The 20,433-nt window shown below is 40.3% G+C and overlaps 1 protein-coding gene across 1 annotated transcript; it reads left to right on the top strand.

The window, feature by feature from the left end:
• Positions 1-4: 4 nt before the first annotated feature.
• serpini1 (serpin peptidase inhibitor, clade I (neuroserpin), member 1) lies at positions 5-19,444 on the top strand. Its single transcript, XM_039778017.1, has 9 exons — positions 5-113; positions 10,984-11,295; positions 12,445-12,675; positions 12,995-13,189; positions 15,461-15,665; positions 16,282-16,379; positions 17,991-18,077; positions 18,304-18,393; positions 18,525-19,444. The coding sequence occupies exons 2-9, from the start codon at positions 11,028-11,030 to the stop codon at positions 18,599-18,601; spliced, it is 1,251 nt and encodes a 416-aa protein (XP_039633951.1). The 5' UTR covers positions 5-113; positions 10,984-11,027; the 3' UTR covers positions 18,602-19,444.
• The last annotated feature ends 989 nt before the right edge of the window (positions 19,445-20,433 follow it).

Here is a 20,433-nt window from a genome sequence, read left to right as displayed (position 1 = left end):
CGTGGAGGGGGCGGGGTCTGCGGCAAGCATCAAGCTGAGTGCGGCGCTCTAGGAGAACAGCAGAGAGAGACCGCACACATCCATCCATCCACCCTACCTATCAGCGTTTATCGGTAAGAGCCGTTTTAATAACATACAACTGGTTCAGTCACTAAACCTGCACTAATTTATCCGAATGACACGATAGGATAGCAAACCTTAACTGCTCAGGTTTTGCGAGATTGAAAAAAAAAAGAATCGCTAATTTCTCAATTTTTCCATAGAATATTTTTTTTTTAAGGTGTAAATGTGTTAGTGTAATTTTGTGGTAGCCTATTAGTGTAAAGGGATTATGATTCTTTTATCAACATGTGTAGGCTTTTAATAAGGGGGCGGATGGAGACGCACACTGGAGCCAAACATTTCTCCAAGCCTATTGATAAAGCCGTATACCCGTGTGTCCACCACCCAGTGCTATTTAATTTTTGTCGGTGGTCTATAATTGCATTGCATTTTTTTTTCAGTGAAAACAAGCTCAGGCGTTGCAGTGTAGTTCGACTTGTCCTTGAAATACATGGCAAAGGCGCAGTGAGTGAGTGAATGTGTGTGAATTAATGAGGCAGATTGTAGTAGCCTGGTCATACCCTATCCCCACCCCATATACAAACACATACACATACCACTTGTTATTCCTTAATGCAGGTCTGTGTGTGTGTGTGTGTGTGTGTGTGTGTGTGTGTGTGTGTGTGTGTGTGTGTGTGTGTGTGTGTGTGTGTGTGTGTGTGTGTGTGTGTGTGTGTGGTAAGAATTGATGTAGTAACAGAACAGGTTGAAGATTCAGCTGGTTGAGAAATCTGATTACAAAATACCTATCTTGTAATCCAAAACTAAAAAATCATGATGTATTTATATGTAAAAAGGACATTGCACCTCAATTTCATAGTGATAACCTACCATGTGAGGGGAAGAAAACATGGTCAATAATAAACAATTCAGTGTTGCTCCTTCCAATGTCTCATTCTCTCAATCCACATAGAGCTCTCTCTCTCTCTCTCTCTCTCTCTCTCTCTCTCTCTCTCTCTCTCTCTCTCTCTCTGCAACTAAAATAATCCTAAATCCTCATTTATGCCCATAGTTCTATCAGCTCCATATTCAGAAGAAAGCGTCCCTTTCAGTCATAATCTATTAATCCCGGCATCTAAATCACTGGTTAATCTCTGCTGATGCTGTTTCGTCCCTATGCCCTCCGGTGTGTGTGTGTGTGTGTGTGTGTGTGTGTGTGTGTGTGTGTGTGTGTGTGTGTATGTGTATGTGTATGTGTGTGCGTGCACGTGTATGTGTGTTTCCTGCCTATTCCCAACAAGCGCTGCATTAATTGCATTGTAATAATTAATTGTCTTTCAAATCAGCCCAGTGAAACCAAGGAGAGAAAGGGAGAAGCAACTAACTGGGTCTGAACACTCTGCACACAGTGTGTGCACGTGCGGTTACTGAATTTTTGAATTATATATACAATAGAGAAAGGTGGGTAAACTACATTTCAGCAGTTTTCCCTTCTGCGTTTGTTCCGCTTTTTCCTTCACTTTCTAAACTAACTCACACATTGAGTCACACCACCTGCACATACACACTCAGGCAGCAGGTTTGTCTCCGGTACATTCTGCTGCAGCAAAGACACAAGGGATTAGTTTATACCAGGCCAGATAGGAGGATGAGAGCGGAGAGAAATTCAGGGAGAAAGAGGTCAGGAGTTATATCGGGGGAGTTACAGGGAGGAAATCAAAAGAATGGAATTTAATTGTTTATTGAAATGATTGATCCAAACTGTGAACGGTTAATACCGTTTCTAAATATCCATGTTGGAAAACCACATTGTATATCAACTTTAAAAATAAACCTCTAAAATATAAAGAACATTATCTGATAAATTCAAGATACAGAGTTACCTTTTAACATTTGAAAAATATTAATTTTGAAACAATATATGATGGATAATTAATTTCTCTACAAATCTCTATGCAAGATTGTACAAATTAAAGGGAAATGCACTGTCATTTCACAACAGCCTTTTCAACCTTTTACAATCCGTCCAGCTCACATCAACTCTCTGCAATCACACGTGCAACCTGGAATCGATCTGGTGATTGATTGGTGGCACTGAGGAGTAGGCTGAGTGTAAAAGAGGGACAATGACAGACAGTAAAATGGTTGAAGTGATTTGGTAATACCCATATTTTCCCCTCGCTCAAACTCTATCAAATACCAAATCAATTTGAATTATTCTCCTAATTGTCTCACTTGTCACCATCATTGTCGCCCTCATTATCTTCTCAATTTTCAACACCTGTTCGCTAGCTAACCCTCCACACCCTGAAGCGAGCAAACAATCACAGTTTAGTTTGTGAGCGATTCAAACACCCTTATTATCAGCCTGCCGTCTTTCTGCTCTCCATCTCAGCCTCTTCACCTGGCTATCACTTCTTATTCAGCATCATCCGCCCTGTCTCCCTTTCTTACCTCTGTTACCCCAAAAAAAACACATACATCAACGCACACGTTTCCCCCTCAGGACTAGTTGACAGTGACCTTTCCTGTGCTCTAGTGTCTCCCTGGTCTTTAGTCCATTTGAAAAAGACTCCAGTCTTTTCACTTTTACCACTGACCCCAAATAGAGGCCGATCCAATTACAGCTCAAAACTCCTAACTGCACTCCCACAGCACCGTAACTGCTAGTGTGTGTGTGTGTGTGTTTTTCTGATATAGAGAAAGAAAAGAGACTGAGTGTGTCTTGGCAGAGGGGTTGGGGATGGGGGTGGGGGGGCAGTCAACCATCTTGCCAGGCTATGCAGGGGGCTGTTAGATATCATTGGCTCCAAGTCAAAGCTTGCGGGGAAGCAGCCTCTATTCAGCTTTACTTTTCAGTGCACTTCCTGTCTTTGTCTATCTGTCTTTATTTGCATCTTTTTCTCTTTTGCAAATGTCCTACACACACTTCTTCCTCATTTTTTATTGGTTTCTGTCTCTGCTCATCTTTTTTCTTCTCTCTCTCAGTCCATCAAACTGTCTATATACCTCTTTATCGCTCTCTCTGTCTCTCTCTCTCTCTGTCTCTGTCTCTCTCTCCTATTGGGTGTCTCTGTTAGCAGGGATTAATGAAGGGTTTTTAACCTCTGTTTGCCCTCTGTGGAGTGTACAGTGAGCATCCTGGGACTTCAGGCGGGTTCCATAGCACATTATATCATTTTCTAACAAGGGGCTGAATGAGCTGTTACTGAGCTGAGGATGGGCTGTAATTTTGTCTGCTACTGGGATGGATATAAACTGTAGGGGTAGGATTTGTTTGTTTAATGGGTTGTTTCTCTAAGTTCAATAGGTGCTAATGAACTATTGCTACACCCACAGCAAGCACCAGAAACCCTATGTACCATGCCATTGTCGTGGGTGTGTTTTGAAAGACAGACAGACAGGAGGGTACTCTGTCCCTACACTATAATTGATACTGTTAGAAAAAAGTACTGAAGAGAGTGCTGCCTTCTCAATTACAGAATTAATAATATTCTATAACACATTTCACACTTGTTATAATTTCCTATGCATGAGGACATTGAATTCATTGAATTGGCCACTTAAAGATATAGTATATAGTTTATGAGGAATTCTAAGTAATGACAACAATACTGTCGGTGCGTCCACATGATGCAAGCCTTCCGTGACCACGCACCATCCACCCCTCCTTCACATAGTTGCTAGTAGCCAAGGAGGACATGGAGGATTTAAAAAACATGATGGACTCTTCAGAAGAGGTAATTATCTTCACTCGAGTTTCTGCGCGGGAAAGTCACCGGACGCCACAATCTTCTGAACATAGCCATACTGAGAAATCCAGAGAAAGTTGTGTGGAGCTGATAGTCTTGATTAGCTTTGCAGCCACTCATTTGGCAATGGCTTGAATGTAATGGAAATTTCATCAATATCAAAAAGTTACGCACTAAAGCTTTAACAAATGATATCCTGAAGTCGCTGAAGGGACAATTTATAAGATACTCAGTGTTTCCCCTCAGATTTTACTGTCCAGTGGGATAAGATAATATAGACTTTATTGATCCTACACTGGGGAAATTCCCTTGTCACAGCAGCTCAAAAACATTCAAACACAACAGAATAAGATAAAATATACATTAAATAGAAATAGAATATAAAAAAAATATATAAAAAGTAGTATAAGAAATAGAAAAATAAGAATTAGAGTAACACTAGTAAAACACCTCTATTATATACAGACAGGTAAAATAAAGATATATAGCTGAGATAATGTGCAGATTAATAAGAATATTGCACAGTAAGAGGTGACACAGTAAAAATATAAATGCATATGCATTGTGCAGAATATTGTCAAGTGATGGATCTGTACTGTCTGGAACCTGCTTGTATCTTAATTAAGCACCAGCACCACCAACACTAAACTGCTCACAGCTGCTTTTGCACAGAAGACATTCTGACGCGTCACAGTAGGAAAAGCCCAAGTGTAAATAATAAAAAAAAAGAAAGAAAAATCAATCCTTTACTGTGGCACTAAAAAATTTGAAGATTTAGATTTAAACGATGAACCTACACGGTGTAATATATTGTAACCTCTACAAAATGATGTTGAAGTGGCAGTTAACTTACCCTAAAAGGGCACAGTGGTGGATTGTTTCTTCAGAACCATTAATAATTATTAGTTACTTATAAATAGATGAAAAACATAAATTGTGATCATTCTTTTGGTTTTTGAGAGTCTACGGTAACAAAATTGTATGCTGTAATGGACTGTCTCATTCATCACGACGACACAATAGGGTTATCCAGACACGTAGATCACATCAGTGTGTACCTGAGCAATGAAGATGACTGGGTTGTGAATAGTTGGGCTCAAGTACTAACAAAATTGTAATACAGTTAAACTACTAAACAAAACTGTTGCGCTGACTCTACCAAAACTTGCTTCTAGATGAGATTCAGGACCAGCCACTCAGCCATTTAGCTTCTCTTGCTTGGTTGCTACAGTAGGTGCAAATAAACAGCCCAACCCCCCCAACAAAAAACATCCTTATTTTTTTTTTCTTTTTTTGCTCGCCCCCGCAGTCCCCAGCCACCACAAGAGTTTAGTGCTTCCTTTCTGCTAGACTGCAATGGAGTTAAAGGCTGTACCCAGTGGTGGGCTTTATTGCAGCCTCGCTGTGTAAATCTTCTGCTCCACATCCACAAGTGAGCATTAGGTCAGAGACGGGTGTCTAAATAAACTGGGAAAAAGTGAGACACTCAGAGAAATGAGTGATTTGAGATTAATGATGTAGGTTTAATCATTTTTAGTGTTCATGAGTCTTGCATTTCACTCAGTTCAAAACCAGAATACTGTAGAAAGCAGCCGCTATGGCGCCTCCCAGAAAAACTTGAAACTCATGAATGATAATCAGACTCCATTATCTCTGTAATGCAAAGCCCTTTATAAGTTATACATCTTTATGGTGAAATCATGCCATTTTTTTAACAGAGCATCCGTCGCAGAAATTCAAGGTTTTTCAGGGCCAGAGGTAATCACAGACATTATTCTCTGCAGTTTATTCCCAGAAGGATAGGCCTTCATGAAATGGGATGTTGTTTTCACAGAATTCGTCAAAGCGCCTATGAGCTTTGGCAGTTTGGAAGTGTGCTTAGAGCCTAAGCGAGCCAGTGTGCTGTGATTTCAGCTGGAACAAGGGGTGGGTTAAACAGGGAGATACTGTTGGGGGGACTTCATTGTGATCACGGGAACTTGCCTTGTTTTTGCAAAATTACTGAGTGCAGTGTGTGTGTGTGTGTGTGTGTGTGTGTGTGTGTGTGTGTGTGTGTGTGTGTGTGTGTGTGTGTGTGTGTGTGTGTCAGACAGTGTCAGAGAGTGCATTGAGTGACAGAACTGGAGCTGGTGTGAAGAGTTGTTGCAGAGGGGGGTTAGACAGAAAATGCTGAGTAGTGTGTGAAAAAAAGGAAAGAGAGTTTATCTGCCTGTATGGAAGGAGGAAGATATCTATAAAGAGTAAAAATTCTCTCTGTTAGCTTGGCAAAACGTCGATTACTTGCAGTAGCCTTGGTAACCTTGGTCTGCGGAAATATGTACTTCAAAGTGTTGTGTGTGTGTGTGTGTGTGAGAATGAGGATGTCCATGTTTAATAAATTCCCCTGGCCTGCGAAGCATGCCGTCTCAAGGTGTTGGGTTTAAATGGCAGTAAGGATTAACGTACGTGCCGTGGATTTGGGTGACGTCACATTTTAATTGTGGAAATGTCAACTGCCGATCTATTCTGTCTGAGAATTAGGATTGAGAGATTAGAGGCTGCTTTTAAAGGCCAGTGAGTTTAATTGCACGGGCATTAATCAAATTGTCAGGATTAAACTCTTGCAACTTAAACCATGAGAGATTTTCTAACATATTATGTTCTTTTAGTCACAAGAGAACATTTTATAGCTGGGTGTTGGGTTTCCCCGCTTACGTGGGAGGCATGCTGGGAACCCCACCTGAGTAGATTGGAGACAAAATTGGTCTCATAGTCATCAATGGCTAAACTGGCAAAGTGTGGGATCATCTTGCAGACAACGTGCCACAACTCAAAAGGTCAGAATGGTGTCACCATTACAAGTAATAGCCAGCCACCCATGGTGTTATTATCCACTCACACATGCACACTCGCTTGCAGACACACACAGGTGCACACACAATGATGCTCCACACTACTTTCCCTGGCTTAACTGCATGGCTGGGTCTTTCCTTACAGAAAGCAGGGCTGTCTGTCTCAGAAAGGTTCAGCTCCCACAGCTCAGAAGGTCAGGAACATTACCTCCATTTACATCTCTGCCAGCCGCCCCCTCCTTTCCCTTAGCCTTTCTCTGGATCCCTCTCACTCTCTCTTCAGTGTCTGACGCACGACATGTGAGAGCAGTTAAACACACGTGACTAACAGTTTATCAACTGCAGTACACCAGGTTTGTGCGTTTGGGTGTCATTTGGTTTTTCATTTAAAATTTAAAGTTGTGCATCATTATTTAACAAGGCTGTTTCCAAGGCTTTAAACAAAACTTCTGTGTCTGCCTAATGTATATGATCAGATTAAATATGTTACAGTATTTCTATCAAAGGACTTAATTTAATTTGTCCAACTCTAATTCTCTTTTTGGACACAATGAATGGACGCATTGAACAATGGGCTGGTGTCATTCTGTATTTTTTTTATAGCCAACAAATCCAATGAAAAGAACCAAAACCAATAATGCATCAGTCCATCTCTCATTACTTTCTGACTTCTGAGCAATTTTGTCTCAAGCTCTTAGCCCCAAGCCCATTTCATCCAACTGAAGCTGTAAAATTGTAAGAACAGCTCACAAATATATTGTCACTGCCGGGTGAAAACCTTGTATGTCCAAAAATAAAAAAGGTTAATTTAAAAATACAGTATTTGATTGAGCTATTTACCTAAGACGAAGTCAGACAAAATTGCCTCGTCACTGTTTAAATATTTGTTAAACCCACAGACAGACGTAAAGGGTGACCGATAGCATTGATTTATGAAAGAAAATTAAAATGGCCTAAGGTAGTCTTAAACGAGCTGGGCACTGTAGTTTTATGCAAACGTTACTCAAACAGGTATAAATAGTGGATTTGTTGGGGTCTATTTTCAGAAGCGGATTAATACATATTGGGTGCTCAAGTGCGTAGTTTTTAATTCGATTTTTTTCCCCCAATAAGATAAGAAGAAGATAACCAGCCTTATCCTTTTAAACATGACTGACCCTATTGTATTTATACAGTATTGTGCAAAACTCCACAAGTTGTTCACATATTTGGGTACATGAACAACAAAAGGTTGTGTGACTCCATTCCATGTGAAGAAACTCTTTAAACTGAAATGGAATTCCATTTGCTGACTCAAGAAAATGCAAATCCAGCTTTTTTGATCAGTATCATGCTTGTCAAAAGCAGTTTGTCAGAAAACTTATAGATGGAGAACAAACACGATGAGATGTTGACTGTTTGATTAAGACATAAAGTGAAAGTGGCGTGTGGCGATGTGTGTTTTGCAAGAGTGTGAGGAATTAAACATCAAATCTGATTAACTAGATGCAGTTTATTGTAAAATATAGACAGGGCTGGCCATCACCGCTTTCAGGATAAGGCTTTAGCAATAATCTATCTGTTTATTTTGAAGATGTTAATCTTTAAAGACGACTCACAAATGTATTGTTTAATTTTTTTTAAAGGATAATTAATTTCATAAAGAAGTGCTGCAGTTTTAGCAAACATTACTCAATCAGGTAAAACAAATAGTGCATTTGTTGGGAACTATTTTCAGCCGCAGATTGGCTGCTCTAGTGAGTATTTACAACAGGAGGGTGATGTACTGTATGTGGGATTGATTCAGAGGAAACTGAATGGAAAAGGAAAAAAAGAAAACAAAAAAAAAAGCTTTGCCTCTTTGATGTATTTATTATTAGTTTTTAGAAAGCAATGGAGAAATGAAAAAAAAAAAGTGGCTACATAGACACAGATGATCAATTCATTGGTTTTGGTCTTTTCATGGAACTAGTTGACAATAAGAAAAAAATCAAAAATATCACCAGACTAATTCTTTAATGGATTTGACATGAATGCGTCCCCCAAGTTGTACTGGCTTTATTTTGGAGGGAACATTGTTTGTCACATGCCACATCACAGCAGAGGAAAGGACAGTACACAACAGGATGGGGCGCTAATTCTCTGGCTGCTGCTCATTGTTGTGGTTGTTGACACTCAGGTACATTGTGACCACAGTCACCTTGCGTCCCACACATACAGTAGCAGCCAGCAGATTCCAGCCTTGCTTGGGACTGCCAATTGAATCCTTTATACAAACGGTGTAATGACAACAGCACAGCAGAGAGACAAACAACAAAACAAATGTCCATGTGTTATTTCACACTTCATTGCTGCCTCTTGATATATTTCTCTACTCTCTATCGCTCTCTCTCTCTCTCTCTCTTCGTGCAATATATAATTGACTTTGTCTTTTTTTTTTTGTTTGGGCAGCAGAAAACAATGTTGCCTGGCAACAACCACACCAGAGAGATGGCGCAGTGTGTGTACATTGCTTGTCATTTTAAAAGGTATAAAGGGAGGGTTAAAGGGACGGAAAAGGTAGAAAAGTAGAGCGATGAGAGAGAGGTTGGTGAAGATAGAATATATATGGACCAGAGGGAGATGAAAAAGAAGGCGAGAAGTGATGGCATGGAAAGATGAATGGAAGGATGAGGGGGGTGAAGTCCGCTTCCTAATCTGTCAGTACGTACAGACAGACAGAAACTCATCCATTCACATTTAAAGGCTCAAACACACACACACACACACACACACACACACACACACACACACTGTTGTGGAAGTTTCTTTTGCAGCAAGAGTGAATTTTAGAGAGTTAAAGAGTGAAACAAAATAAAGACAATTGCAAACTAAACCAAGTTAGGTTTTTGTATTTTATTAAAAATATATTTGCAAATATAGGAAGAACATAAATTTCACAAAAGACAGCAGCCCAGTGTGGAAAAGTTTCTTCAATGAGTGAACAGGAACACTGAGCTTAAATACATCTTCAGAGTGACAGCACACACGCACTTGGCTTAACATGATTCTGCATTTCTCACAGGCAATCTGATACACATGAAGACAATCTTACAAACACAGGAGACATCTCGGAGCCATTTCGCCCCCTCCTCCCTGTACAACTTTCTTATATCTCAACTGGCATGGGAAAACTGAATGTATCAGGAGAGATAGTTTTAGGGTAAACTTGTAACCCCTATCTGTTCAGACAAACAGTGCTCACGTTATGTTCCAGACTTTGTGATTCTCACTTAGTTAGAATCAGAATCTACATGTGGGAATGAGATAAACTCCCTTTCAGCATTGTGAGAGAAAGCTAATAGAGAAGAAATAAGATAAACATATAAAGAATCATGCTTAAATGTAAATTTGCCATTACAACACACACACACACACACACACACACACACACACACAGAGAGCGAAGCAGATTTTGAAGGAAAGAAGATGATTTTACTCAAGATGATAAGAATGGCTATATATAAAATATGTATGAGCTCATTTAGCAGATGTGCTCTGAACAGTAATACTGACTGCAGTCAGCAGTGCAGTCGTAGTTACCACACATTCTTATTGTTTATATACTATCTCACTGCCTCTCGTTCTCTCTCCATCTCCTTCTGTCTGTTATTACTGTAACTGTGCACAACTCGTTTAAACTCTTCATGTTTGTGTTTTCTTCCTTCCACCATTTTAAGCAGTTTCCAGTATTTAACAGTGTCTTCATGAGAAACCGAGTCCTATTTACATTTGTAGGTCCACCTCTGCTATCAAGTGGAGTTGTTACAGGCTGTTTTTATATGAATGCATTTCTCTTTTGTTTTCACAATTTAATTGTTTGACTGACAGATGATTCCTGTCTCTGTCCTCTGCTCTCTTTTCATCATCCCACATCCCGGCTCTCTCTACTTTCATCTCTGTCTCTCTCCCCTCCAAAATCCTCTTGTCCTTTATTTCTTTTTCTCCTTTACGCAATCATCTCTACCTTTATCTCTCTCTCTCCTTCCTCCTTTCTTCAATCCTCTTCTCTTTAACTTCACCTGTCTATCATTTCTGCAATTCTCCTCTGCCTTCTTTTGGCTCTGTACCTCCCCAAATCATTCTCTCTTTTTCCTCTTGTCTTCCCTCCATCATCATCTCCTTTTTTTTTGGCTGTGCATCCCCCATGCATCTCTCCAATCACTCATTTCCTGTTCCTTAACCCCCCCCCCCGCCCCTCCTTTCCTCCCTCTTTGCCTCATTTACTCATCCTCTCTTTTTTCCCTTCTTCTCTATCTCCTTTTTCCCCCTGTCTATATCTCCCTCTCTCCATCATCACATTATATTTCTCATATTTTGCTTTCCACCCATTTTTCTAGTCCGCACATCCCTTTTCACTCAGCTATCTGTGGTCTGCGCTGCGATGTTGATTCTGGACGTTTTCTCACCGCTCCTCCTCCTCTCCATCCTGTTGCCGCGCTACGGTTGCCGGGTGGCGGAGATTCCAGAGGACACTACAGCAGAGTTCTCGGTCAGACTGTACCATCGGCTGCAGGCGGCGGGGGATCAGGATAACATCATTTTCTCCCCGCTGAGCGTGGCTGTGGCCCTGGGCATGGTGCAGCTGGGAGCCAGAGGGGCTTCACTGGAGGAGATACGACAGGCTGTAGGATTCAGCCACCTGCTGCCAGGTGAGAGACACATTCAGGAGCACAGATTCACCAGCATCAGGGTCAGCAGCGGGCAAAGGAACACTAGTTGGATCCAAATTATGAAAGTGGAAAGTCTTTGGTAGAAGGAAATGCATGTTTGATAGTACATATTTGATTAAAGGAACTCCAGCAATTTTCAGTTTATTTGTCAGACTTACTCAGGTGGGGGTCTAATGAAAATTGCTATCCAGTTGCTTTATGGGTAATGTAGGATCCAGCTTTTTTTTTTTTAGCTTGACTCATAGTAGGGATTAAAGGTCATAATATCTCCCCCCAAATATTAAAATCACCAGAGTACCCCTTTTAATATAACATAATTATATGAATTTATCTTAACCACACGCCTCATGCAACATACACACAAACGTGCATGTGCTGTATGTGAATGCCCCTACACCTTCAGTAATAGACACTGTTACATCCCAGCCCCAGTTCAATGGCTTCAAAGTAGCTGATAGAGGTCAATGGCAAACGACAGACAAGCATTTTAGATGGTTTCCTTTATTACTTTTAGTACAACAGCATATTTATTCAATACAGTATTTATTTCCATATTCCTGTTTAGGAATGTAAATGCTCAAGCAGTCAAAGGCCAGTAATCATTTAATTTTAAAAGGTGTAGTAATTCATTTTTTTTTGTTTCATTGTTACCATTTTCCAAGGTAAATACATTTGCTACACATTCAAAAATGTATACAGTCATTTTAATGAATATGAGTTCCCTTCACCCTGAAAACAGAAAGCTAAATGACAAGAGAAAGGTGCTTTGCAACATGTGAATAAATACACCAGTAAGACAACACCTGAATAAAATGATAAATGCATGCTAAATTACATTAAGATTAAAATTCCCACTGTCACCGAAGTATGGCAAGTTTAAATGGTTCAATTGTACACAATCTGTGCCTATTTGTGAATGTGAGCAGCACGTGATTAAAAGAAAGTTGCATTAAATATTTGTGAATGATACAGTTCCGTTCATTTATTTGTATTTTATATGCATAACATTTTAATTTTCTATTGCATTACCATTGTTTAACAAAAACACCATATGGATCTTTTTCCAAAGCACTGTACTCTGTATACACATCTACAGTATGAATGTGTGTGTCTCCCTCTGTTCTCCAGGCATGGAGTTCTCTTTGCTCCAGAACCTGACAGCAGCGCTGTCGGACGATGACACCCACTATGTTATCCGATTTGCCAACAGCCTCTTCCTGCAGGAAGGCGTCACCTTTAACCCTGAGTTTCTGCATCTGATGAGGAAGTACTTTCGGGCTGACGTGGAAACAGTAGACTTCAGCGAATCAGCAGCCGTGGCCGAGCAGATCAACAGCTGGGTGGAAAATCATACTGAGAGTGAGTTGGAGACGGAGGGATGAAGAAAGGGAAAGATACAGATGAAGGGAGCAAAAGAAAAGGAGGGCGATATGAATACATAATTACATCTACAATCCCAGCATACTGGAAAGTGACATGGAGTTACATCATTGTTTGTTTGATCACATCATCTTGTACAAAAACAAAATTTAGTAAAAACATTTCCAACCCTCAGTTGCACAAATCTCTATCCTTATCCTTGTGTACGACTTCAAAAGCTGCATCACAGCAGGCGCTGTCCTTAGGCCAACGTAAATTAACATAGATCCTAACAAACTGTACAAATCACTTCCCCCAGGTAAGATCCGTGAGCTGCTATCAGCCGAGGACTTTAGCAGCGTGACCCGCCTGACCCTTGTGAACGCTGTCTACTTCAGAGGCTCCTGGAAAAACCAGTTCAGGCCAGAAAACACCAGAACCTTCTCCTTCAGCAGAGACGACGGCTCTGAAGTCCAGACACTCATGATGTACCAGCAGGGAGACTTCTACTATGGTAGGGATGAGCTCTGTGTGTGTGTGTGTGTGTGTGTGTGTGTGTGTGTGTGTGTGTTGTGTGTGTGTGTGTGTGTGTGTGTGTGTGTGTGTGTGTGTGTGTGTGTGTGTGTGTGTGTGTGTGTGTGTGTGTGTGTTGCGGGTGTGTGTGATGTGCGTGCGTGCCTTTACAGTTGTACTTCTGGCTCTTTTTCTGGAGCCCTTCAATTTCAGCTCATATTTCCTGAGGTTATTTAAAATGTTAATCTTACATCTGAAATATTCATTTTTGCAGTGTTATTCCCAGGAAAGGCTTTTCTTCTCAGTGAGCTCTGCTGTTAAAATCTTCTTCACTTGCACAAACTCCTCTGGTACGTCTGTTGGATTTAGTAGTTGTTTTTTTTAAGGCTATGTTAACGTCAAACCATAGTGTTAAGTCATGTAGTACTATTAGGCTATTTTACTCTGACAGAAGTTTGGATAAACAACGCTCTTTTCAGACCCCCCCAATGCTAGGGGCATTATAAATGTTTATTAAAATGCTGTTTTTCATTCGAGTAATTATAAAGTAGTAAAGTCACTGTGAATTTCCAGATCTCTCTGAACAGACCTTTCGCTTCTCTCCAATTTAATATTTCGTCATTAAAGTTTTACAAACAGCATGTATGCTGCAACACGCATTTTTAGTTTCAATGAAAGAAAAAAATCCTTTCAAGAGGACAAACAACTGAAACAAGGCTGCAACTAACTGAATAATTGTTTAGGCTATAAAAAAGCAGAAAATCCTCATATTTTAAAAGCTGGAATATTTGCATATGTTGGCCTAAAACCTTATTTAAATGATTAATTGGCTATCTAAAGTGTTGTCGATTAATTTTTATGTAGTTTTTTTCCTGCTTTTTAATACTGGTAAATGTGAAGTATAATCTGGCTGCTTTGAGTTGGGAGCACTACTATATGTGTCAGATATCGGTGTATGTGGTGTTTTGCCAGCACTGTGAGGTTTAAGACTGTGTGTACCAAAGTCCTGCAAGTTGGCTATAATGCTGTTACATATGAATTATTTCAGTCGGCCTTTTCTGCATCTAAGATGGTTACATCAGATTCTTACTGCACTGCTACTAAAGTCGCTTTTGAGATATTTTGGTGCAGTCTGTATGTGTGTAGTGAGATTACACACTTGCACACACCTACGTTTGTGTGTGTGTGTGTGTGTGTGTGTGTGTGTGTGTGTGTGTGTGTGTGTGTGTGTGTGTGTGTGTGTGTGTGTGTGTGTGTGTGTGTGTGTGTGTGAGTGTGAGTGTGTGGATGTGTGGTGAGTGTAGTGTGTGGATGTGTGTGCTGCAGAACAGGGACAGGTCCTTTGGGGAGAAGTCTGTGTTTACATTCTCCTTAAGAAGCACAATCATGTTGGTTAAGTAAAATGTTTTGGGAAGCCACACCCTGCTCTCTGCTGCAACGTTGCCTCACTCTGCATCAGCAGCCGCTACGCAGAATGCCACATGTAAGTTAATGAAGGATGATAAGTCTTTTTATTGTAATTTTCCCTTTTAAGCGGCTTCAAAAGAAAAAAAGCATGTGCCAAGATTGGGATAAAGTCTGGCAGTGTTAATTGCTCTATAATCTCCATCTCACACTACAAATACTTAAGTAAGTCAGATAATCTCATATTTAGATTTAAAATCTAGTTGGACTTGTTTTGAGTATAAAAGGATTATCTCATACAGACTCTCACTTGATTCAAGTAAATGTTTGTTGGCTGGTGTGATTAAAATTTGTATCTGTGGGTTTTGTTTTAATTAGATACAAGGGACAAGTCTGATCCACCTCAAGACTATGAAGATAACACTTTCTTAGCCTATGTAGCATATCCGTGAGAAGATATCAGCTCTTACAGATGTCCTTGTGTGTAATCTCATATGCATTTTCCCCTAGATCCCAGATTGGTGTACTGGGTTTCATTTCCTGCCTGAAGGCAGTCGAGTGTCTGTTTGTGTAAAAAGGCATTGCACAAAAAATGTTCTGCTGAACTACAAACAGTATGAATGTAATCAATTGTCCAATCTGAAGCCTTTTAAAGTGAAGCTTCACTGTTTTTTTATGTATTTAGTGCATCAGGGAAATGACCACACACGCTGTGATCAATACAGTCGATCAATGTGCTTTAACATCTGTCTGTGCTCCTCCGTAGCAAAGTTCACAAACCCATTACAGGATGCACCAATACATGTGTGTATGCATGGCTGCACATATCTTTCAATGCCTGCAATTGCGTATGTTTTCTCCCCACCAGGCGAGTTCAGCGATGGCTCACAGGAAGCTGGCGGTGTGTACCAGGTGTTGGAGATGCCCTATGAGGGCGAGGACATGTCCATGTTGATCGTTCTGCCTCGGCAGGAGGTGCCACTGGCTACCCTGGAGCCCATAATCAAAGCACCACTGCTGGAGGAGTGGGCTAATAATGTCAAACGGCAGAAGGTGGAAGTCTACCTACCTAGGTGAGAAATGAACACACACACACACACACACACACACACACACACACACACACACACACACACACACACACACACACACACACACACACAGCTATACAATAGCTTCTGTTTTTGACACTATTGTGCTTCGGAAGTTTTGTGTACCCAATTTACCTCAACAGGCCTTGGTTAGTTGTGCAGTGATTACCTACATTACAATGACATGTTGTTGTTGTTGTTGTTGTTGTTGTGGTTGATACTTCCATTTCCCAGAATCCAAAGTCCATGGAGAATGTCCCTGCAGTACTTGCTGTTTTCGGTTTAGTCAGTGGAAAGAGCCATAACAACAGTGATTCATTTTTTTTATCATTAAATTGCATCCTCCATCAGTAGACAACATTTGTAATGTTAATGTAAAATGGCAGTTCTTGAAACCGATTTCTCATTTTAAGGGTACCACAAATATTTAAGATAAGTAATTGTGTCAGGCTATTAATCTCACATGCACCTGCACTGCAAATACTCAAAGAAGACATCATGTTATTCACATTTGGCTAGCTACTGTATATGTAGCAATGTTAAAATGTAAATTACCACCACAGTGATGGACCCTGAAAATTCTGACTGCACTGTTTAGGTTCAAAGTGGAACAGAAGATCGACCTGAGGAGCACTCTGCAGGAGCTAGGAATAAAGAACATCTTCACTAACGATGCTGATCTCTCCGCCATGACAGGTAACACTCAGCTGTATGGAAAACCACACACAGGGCAAAACACTATGAGACGCATAGATTATTATATAAAACACATAGTTGTAGACACAAATGGTAAGAAAAATAAACTCCCAGAAGGGTTCAGCATGAGAAGTTGATTCAATGTGTCTGCTTCTTGACTGCAGTGAAGTTGCCTCCGGTACTTTCTCAGGTAACCAAGGTAACTGGCACTGAGTGGGCAGGTCAGAGCTGTCACATAATTTGGTAAAAATAGATCCAGATATATATATATATATATATATATATATATATATATATACATATATATATATATATATATATATATATATACATAGAGGCAGAGAAATAGGGAGATATAAATATGTATATAAGCAAAGGTAAAAACAATAAAGGTAAGTGAAGATAAAATATAAGTAGCTTCACATTCTCTAGCCTTATAGAGAACAACTGGATCGAACAAAAATACATCTATATAAACATAAACAATTAAAAGATCCCTAAACACTTAAGATGCTTTATGCTGAACAGCTTGTTCTTACTGGTCAGGCAGAGCTACTGTAGTATTAAAACACAATCTGCAGGCTGTACTGGACTTCAGTACATCTTGAACTAGCTCACCATGTATTTAGAGGACATGATCTATTCTGGCAGGTAGGTACTGTAGATAAGACTGTTTTAAAATGCTTTTAATCAACTCATTAGGATTTTATGTCTGTGTAGACAGCACTTTTTTTTCAAATGGGTCTGCATGATGTGACCCCATGCTCTGGTTTATATGTTGTTACAAGGCTAAGCTAACGTAGGACAAAGGAACACAGCTACTAAAGGCTAACCTAGCTCACAACATTCGTGGAATTGGTCTCCTTTCCCTGCGTGATGCATTTAACGTGAAAATGAGACCTGTGCTTGCCTGGATGGGTGTATACTTCCCCACCTAAGAGAGGTTGTGCTGTGTTTAACTGACTCACCCAGCCACTGTTTCAGTTCGCGCACCCGGAGCCGCGCCTGCTTACTTCGGTGACCACGTCGTCTTGAGCGACCGCCGCTCCGGGTCTGCCTTTTAGCGTCCTTCGTCGGCGTCGGGACTCTGCGGGCCCCCTCTCTGTGTTGTAGTTCAGGTTTTAAAAGGTGTATTTACAAAAAGTTGTGTTGTGGAAAACAACAAAACGTCTCTTCAACAGTCTTTTCAATTAGAATCACTCTTCCAAAATGTTTGTCTCCAGCGTGTGTGGCCTGTAGCATACGTATGCTTGAGGCTCTCCGGCTCTGCTTCCTGAATCATTTGCTCAATCCATCTCCACACACAGGCAATGGCTGGGTTAAATCAGATAACAACACCACACTGCCTTATGTGACGTGTCACTCTGGCCCTGTCCATCAGCTGACCACGCCCACTTCTCTAAAGACACTAGACTGATATCATAACAATGTTGATTTGACTAATATGTGGGTATATTCTGTAACAGCATATGTACCATGAGGTTTACAGGTGTGCAAAGAGAGTGTCATTCTATAATTGGACTCAACATCACACCCTCGTCACATCTCACACTGACTGATCAGTAGTCTAAAGATAAAGTGATGAGCTGTGTACTTTTGTGTATGTGACAGATGGTAAGGACCTTTACATTGGGAAGGCAGTGCAGAAGGCTTACCTGGAAGTGACTGAAGAGGGGGCAGAAGGAGCCGTTGGGTCAGGTAGACGTCATCTTTTATCGTTAATCAGAATCTCCCTGATCATTAACATTACCACATACATAACACTTTCATGGGTCGTTACATCAACTTCAGGTTCACTAGACGCTGCCCACCTCTGTCAGGAAATAACTGTGATAGGTTTTTTTTTTTTTTTTTTTTTTTTTTTTTTTTTTTTTTTTTTTTTTTTTTTTTTTTTTTTTTTTTTTTTTTTTTTTTTCTCTCTCAGGAATGATTGCCCTGACCAGGACTCTGGTGCTGTACCCACAGGTCATGGCTGATCACCCATTCTTCTTTGTCATTAGAAACCGGAGGACAGGTGTGTGTGTGTGTGTGTGTGTGTGTGTGTGTGTGTGTGTGTGTGTGTGTGTGTGTGTGTGTAATTGTGCCTCTGATATTCTGTACATGTGTGTTTTGACCTGACTTTCCATCTGTTCCTTTCTTCCCCAGGGTCAATCCTCTTCATGGGCAGGGTCATGACCCCTGAAGTCATTGAGCCCAACGACCATGACTTTGACTCCATGTAACCACGGTGGGAGGTCCCTCAATCTCAGCCTATCTGATCCTGACGTCATAAACACTACCTATCTTCTATTGCCATCTTCAGCGGTGTTTTATACTCTTAAAAGAAATATATACAAAATGAATATTATACCATATATTATATATTGAAATATGACATACAACATATAGCGTGACTGTGTTTTGATACTGGAAGCTTTAATCTCTTGGACACAGACATGTAGAAAGAGGAAGTTGTACATATTCTCTGGTAAAGGACAGTTTGTAAATGAGTAAGGAAAACACATGATATGTAATCCACGCACAACCCCTTTAAGTTCAGCAGCTTCGTCCTCACTTGTGCCCACACACACAATGCACAAAAATAGTTTTCTCTCTACTTCTAAAAGAAATATCTACTCTTTCTTACTACAATTACAGTGTGTGCACACTATACGGTTCACACTTTAATTATATCCCTGTGCATTTGACATTGTGTTCTATATATACAAATATATACCCTGTATTTATTGCAGAATAAATGTGCAAACATTTTGTCCCTATACAATGAATCTTAGTAATACATCTGTTCCAGACAGTATTCTAGTCATTTTTTTTACACTGCAGGCACATGGCTGAACTGCTGATGAACTAATATGCCTTATCAAATCTGAGTGGTTGATTAAGCCCCAGCTGGGCATCTCACAGGTGAGCAGAGGGGACTGCAACTAAGGTGGGTTGCTATATATCTCATGCAGGCGCACTGAAAAAATCTGCTGCACCGTTTTGGATGTACATACAGGGAGAAACAGTAACACCAGCTGTATTCAGTCTTTTACTCAATAAATACATGAATGTGTTCCCATTAATGTGTCCTTCTCTGTGCATGGATGTTGTTTTTATGTGGTTAAAGGCATTTTTGAATGTAAGCTGTATTTTCAAGGACAGTACAGATCATATGGGCCATCCACAGCATTTACTGTAGGGTGGCATTAATCTGAATGCTAACAGCTAATACATCTTTTAGGTTCTTTAAATGAAAGATTTGGTGGGATTGGAAAGCGTGCAGTGCTTCAGGAAGTTGTGAAACATGTTTAGAAAAAAGTCTATTACATATTCGGTGACTGAATATATAATGGACTTTATATAATTCTCCAAGGTTGGCTGATACGGTCGAACAGTCAACCTTAGGGCAGAAGTTGGCTGTTCAACCGTAACTCAGCTTCCCAGGGCAGCCGATGTCCTGCCAAAGTATCTTGGAGTAGTTTCAGGCCTGTGGCATCACCTTGCTACCACACACACACGCAAGGAAACTGATCATATCGCTAGGGCAGGCCAAGGATATACTGTGACCAAGGAAGAATGAGACCTGCATGTTGATTCCGATAAATGCCACTTCATAAGGAAGACTGTATATAAGAAAATAAGAGTCAATATGTTCATAATAGCCTACAGCAAGTCTTTTTATTAACGAAATAAAATTATCAAATAATTACTGCCTGTGCTATCAGAATCACATTTTCATAACTGTAGTAGCAGTGACTCTGTTCCTTATGTATGTATATGTGTATGTATATGAAGCAAATACACAACATTAAAAAGTAATCTCATGAAGGAAACAATTGTCACACCAAAATTATTAACTAAACCCTTCACATCCAACCTCATCACAACCAACAAATTGCTGTCTGCATGGCACTGGCACAGCGATAGTAATATATTAGGGAAAAACCTTGATAATTACATCCCCAACAGATGTTCCCTGCCATTATATGAGTGTTTGTGCTGTGTGACAACAACAAAAAACCACAAGAAAAACACAAAAAGATGCTTTGATGTGACAGCCCCCATTCCTACT

Source organism: Perca fluviatilis, chromosome 2 (genome assembly GCF_010015445.1).
Source record: "Perca fluviatilis chromosome 2, GENO_Pfluv_1.0, whole genome shotgun sequence".
NCBI classification, from domain to species: domain Eukaryota; kingdom Metazoa; phylum Chordata; class Actinopteri; order Perciformes; family Percidae; genus Perca; species Perca fluviatilis.
The sequence above is the reverse complement of the archived record's forward strand: the minus strand, read 5'-3'. Positions and strand labels throughout refer to the sequence as shown.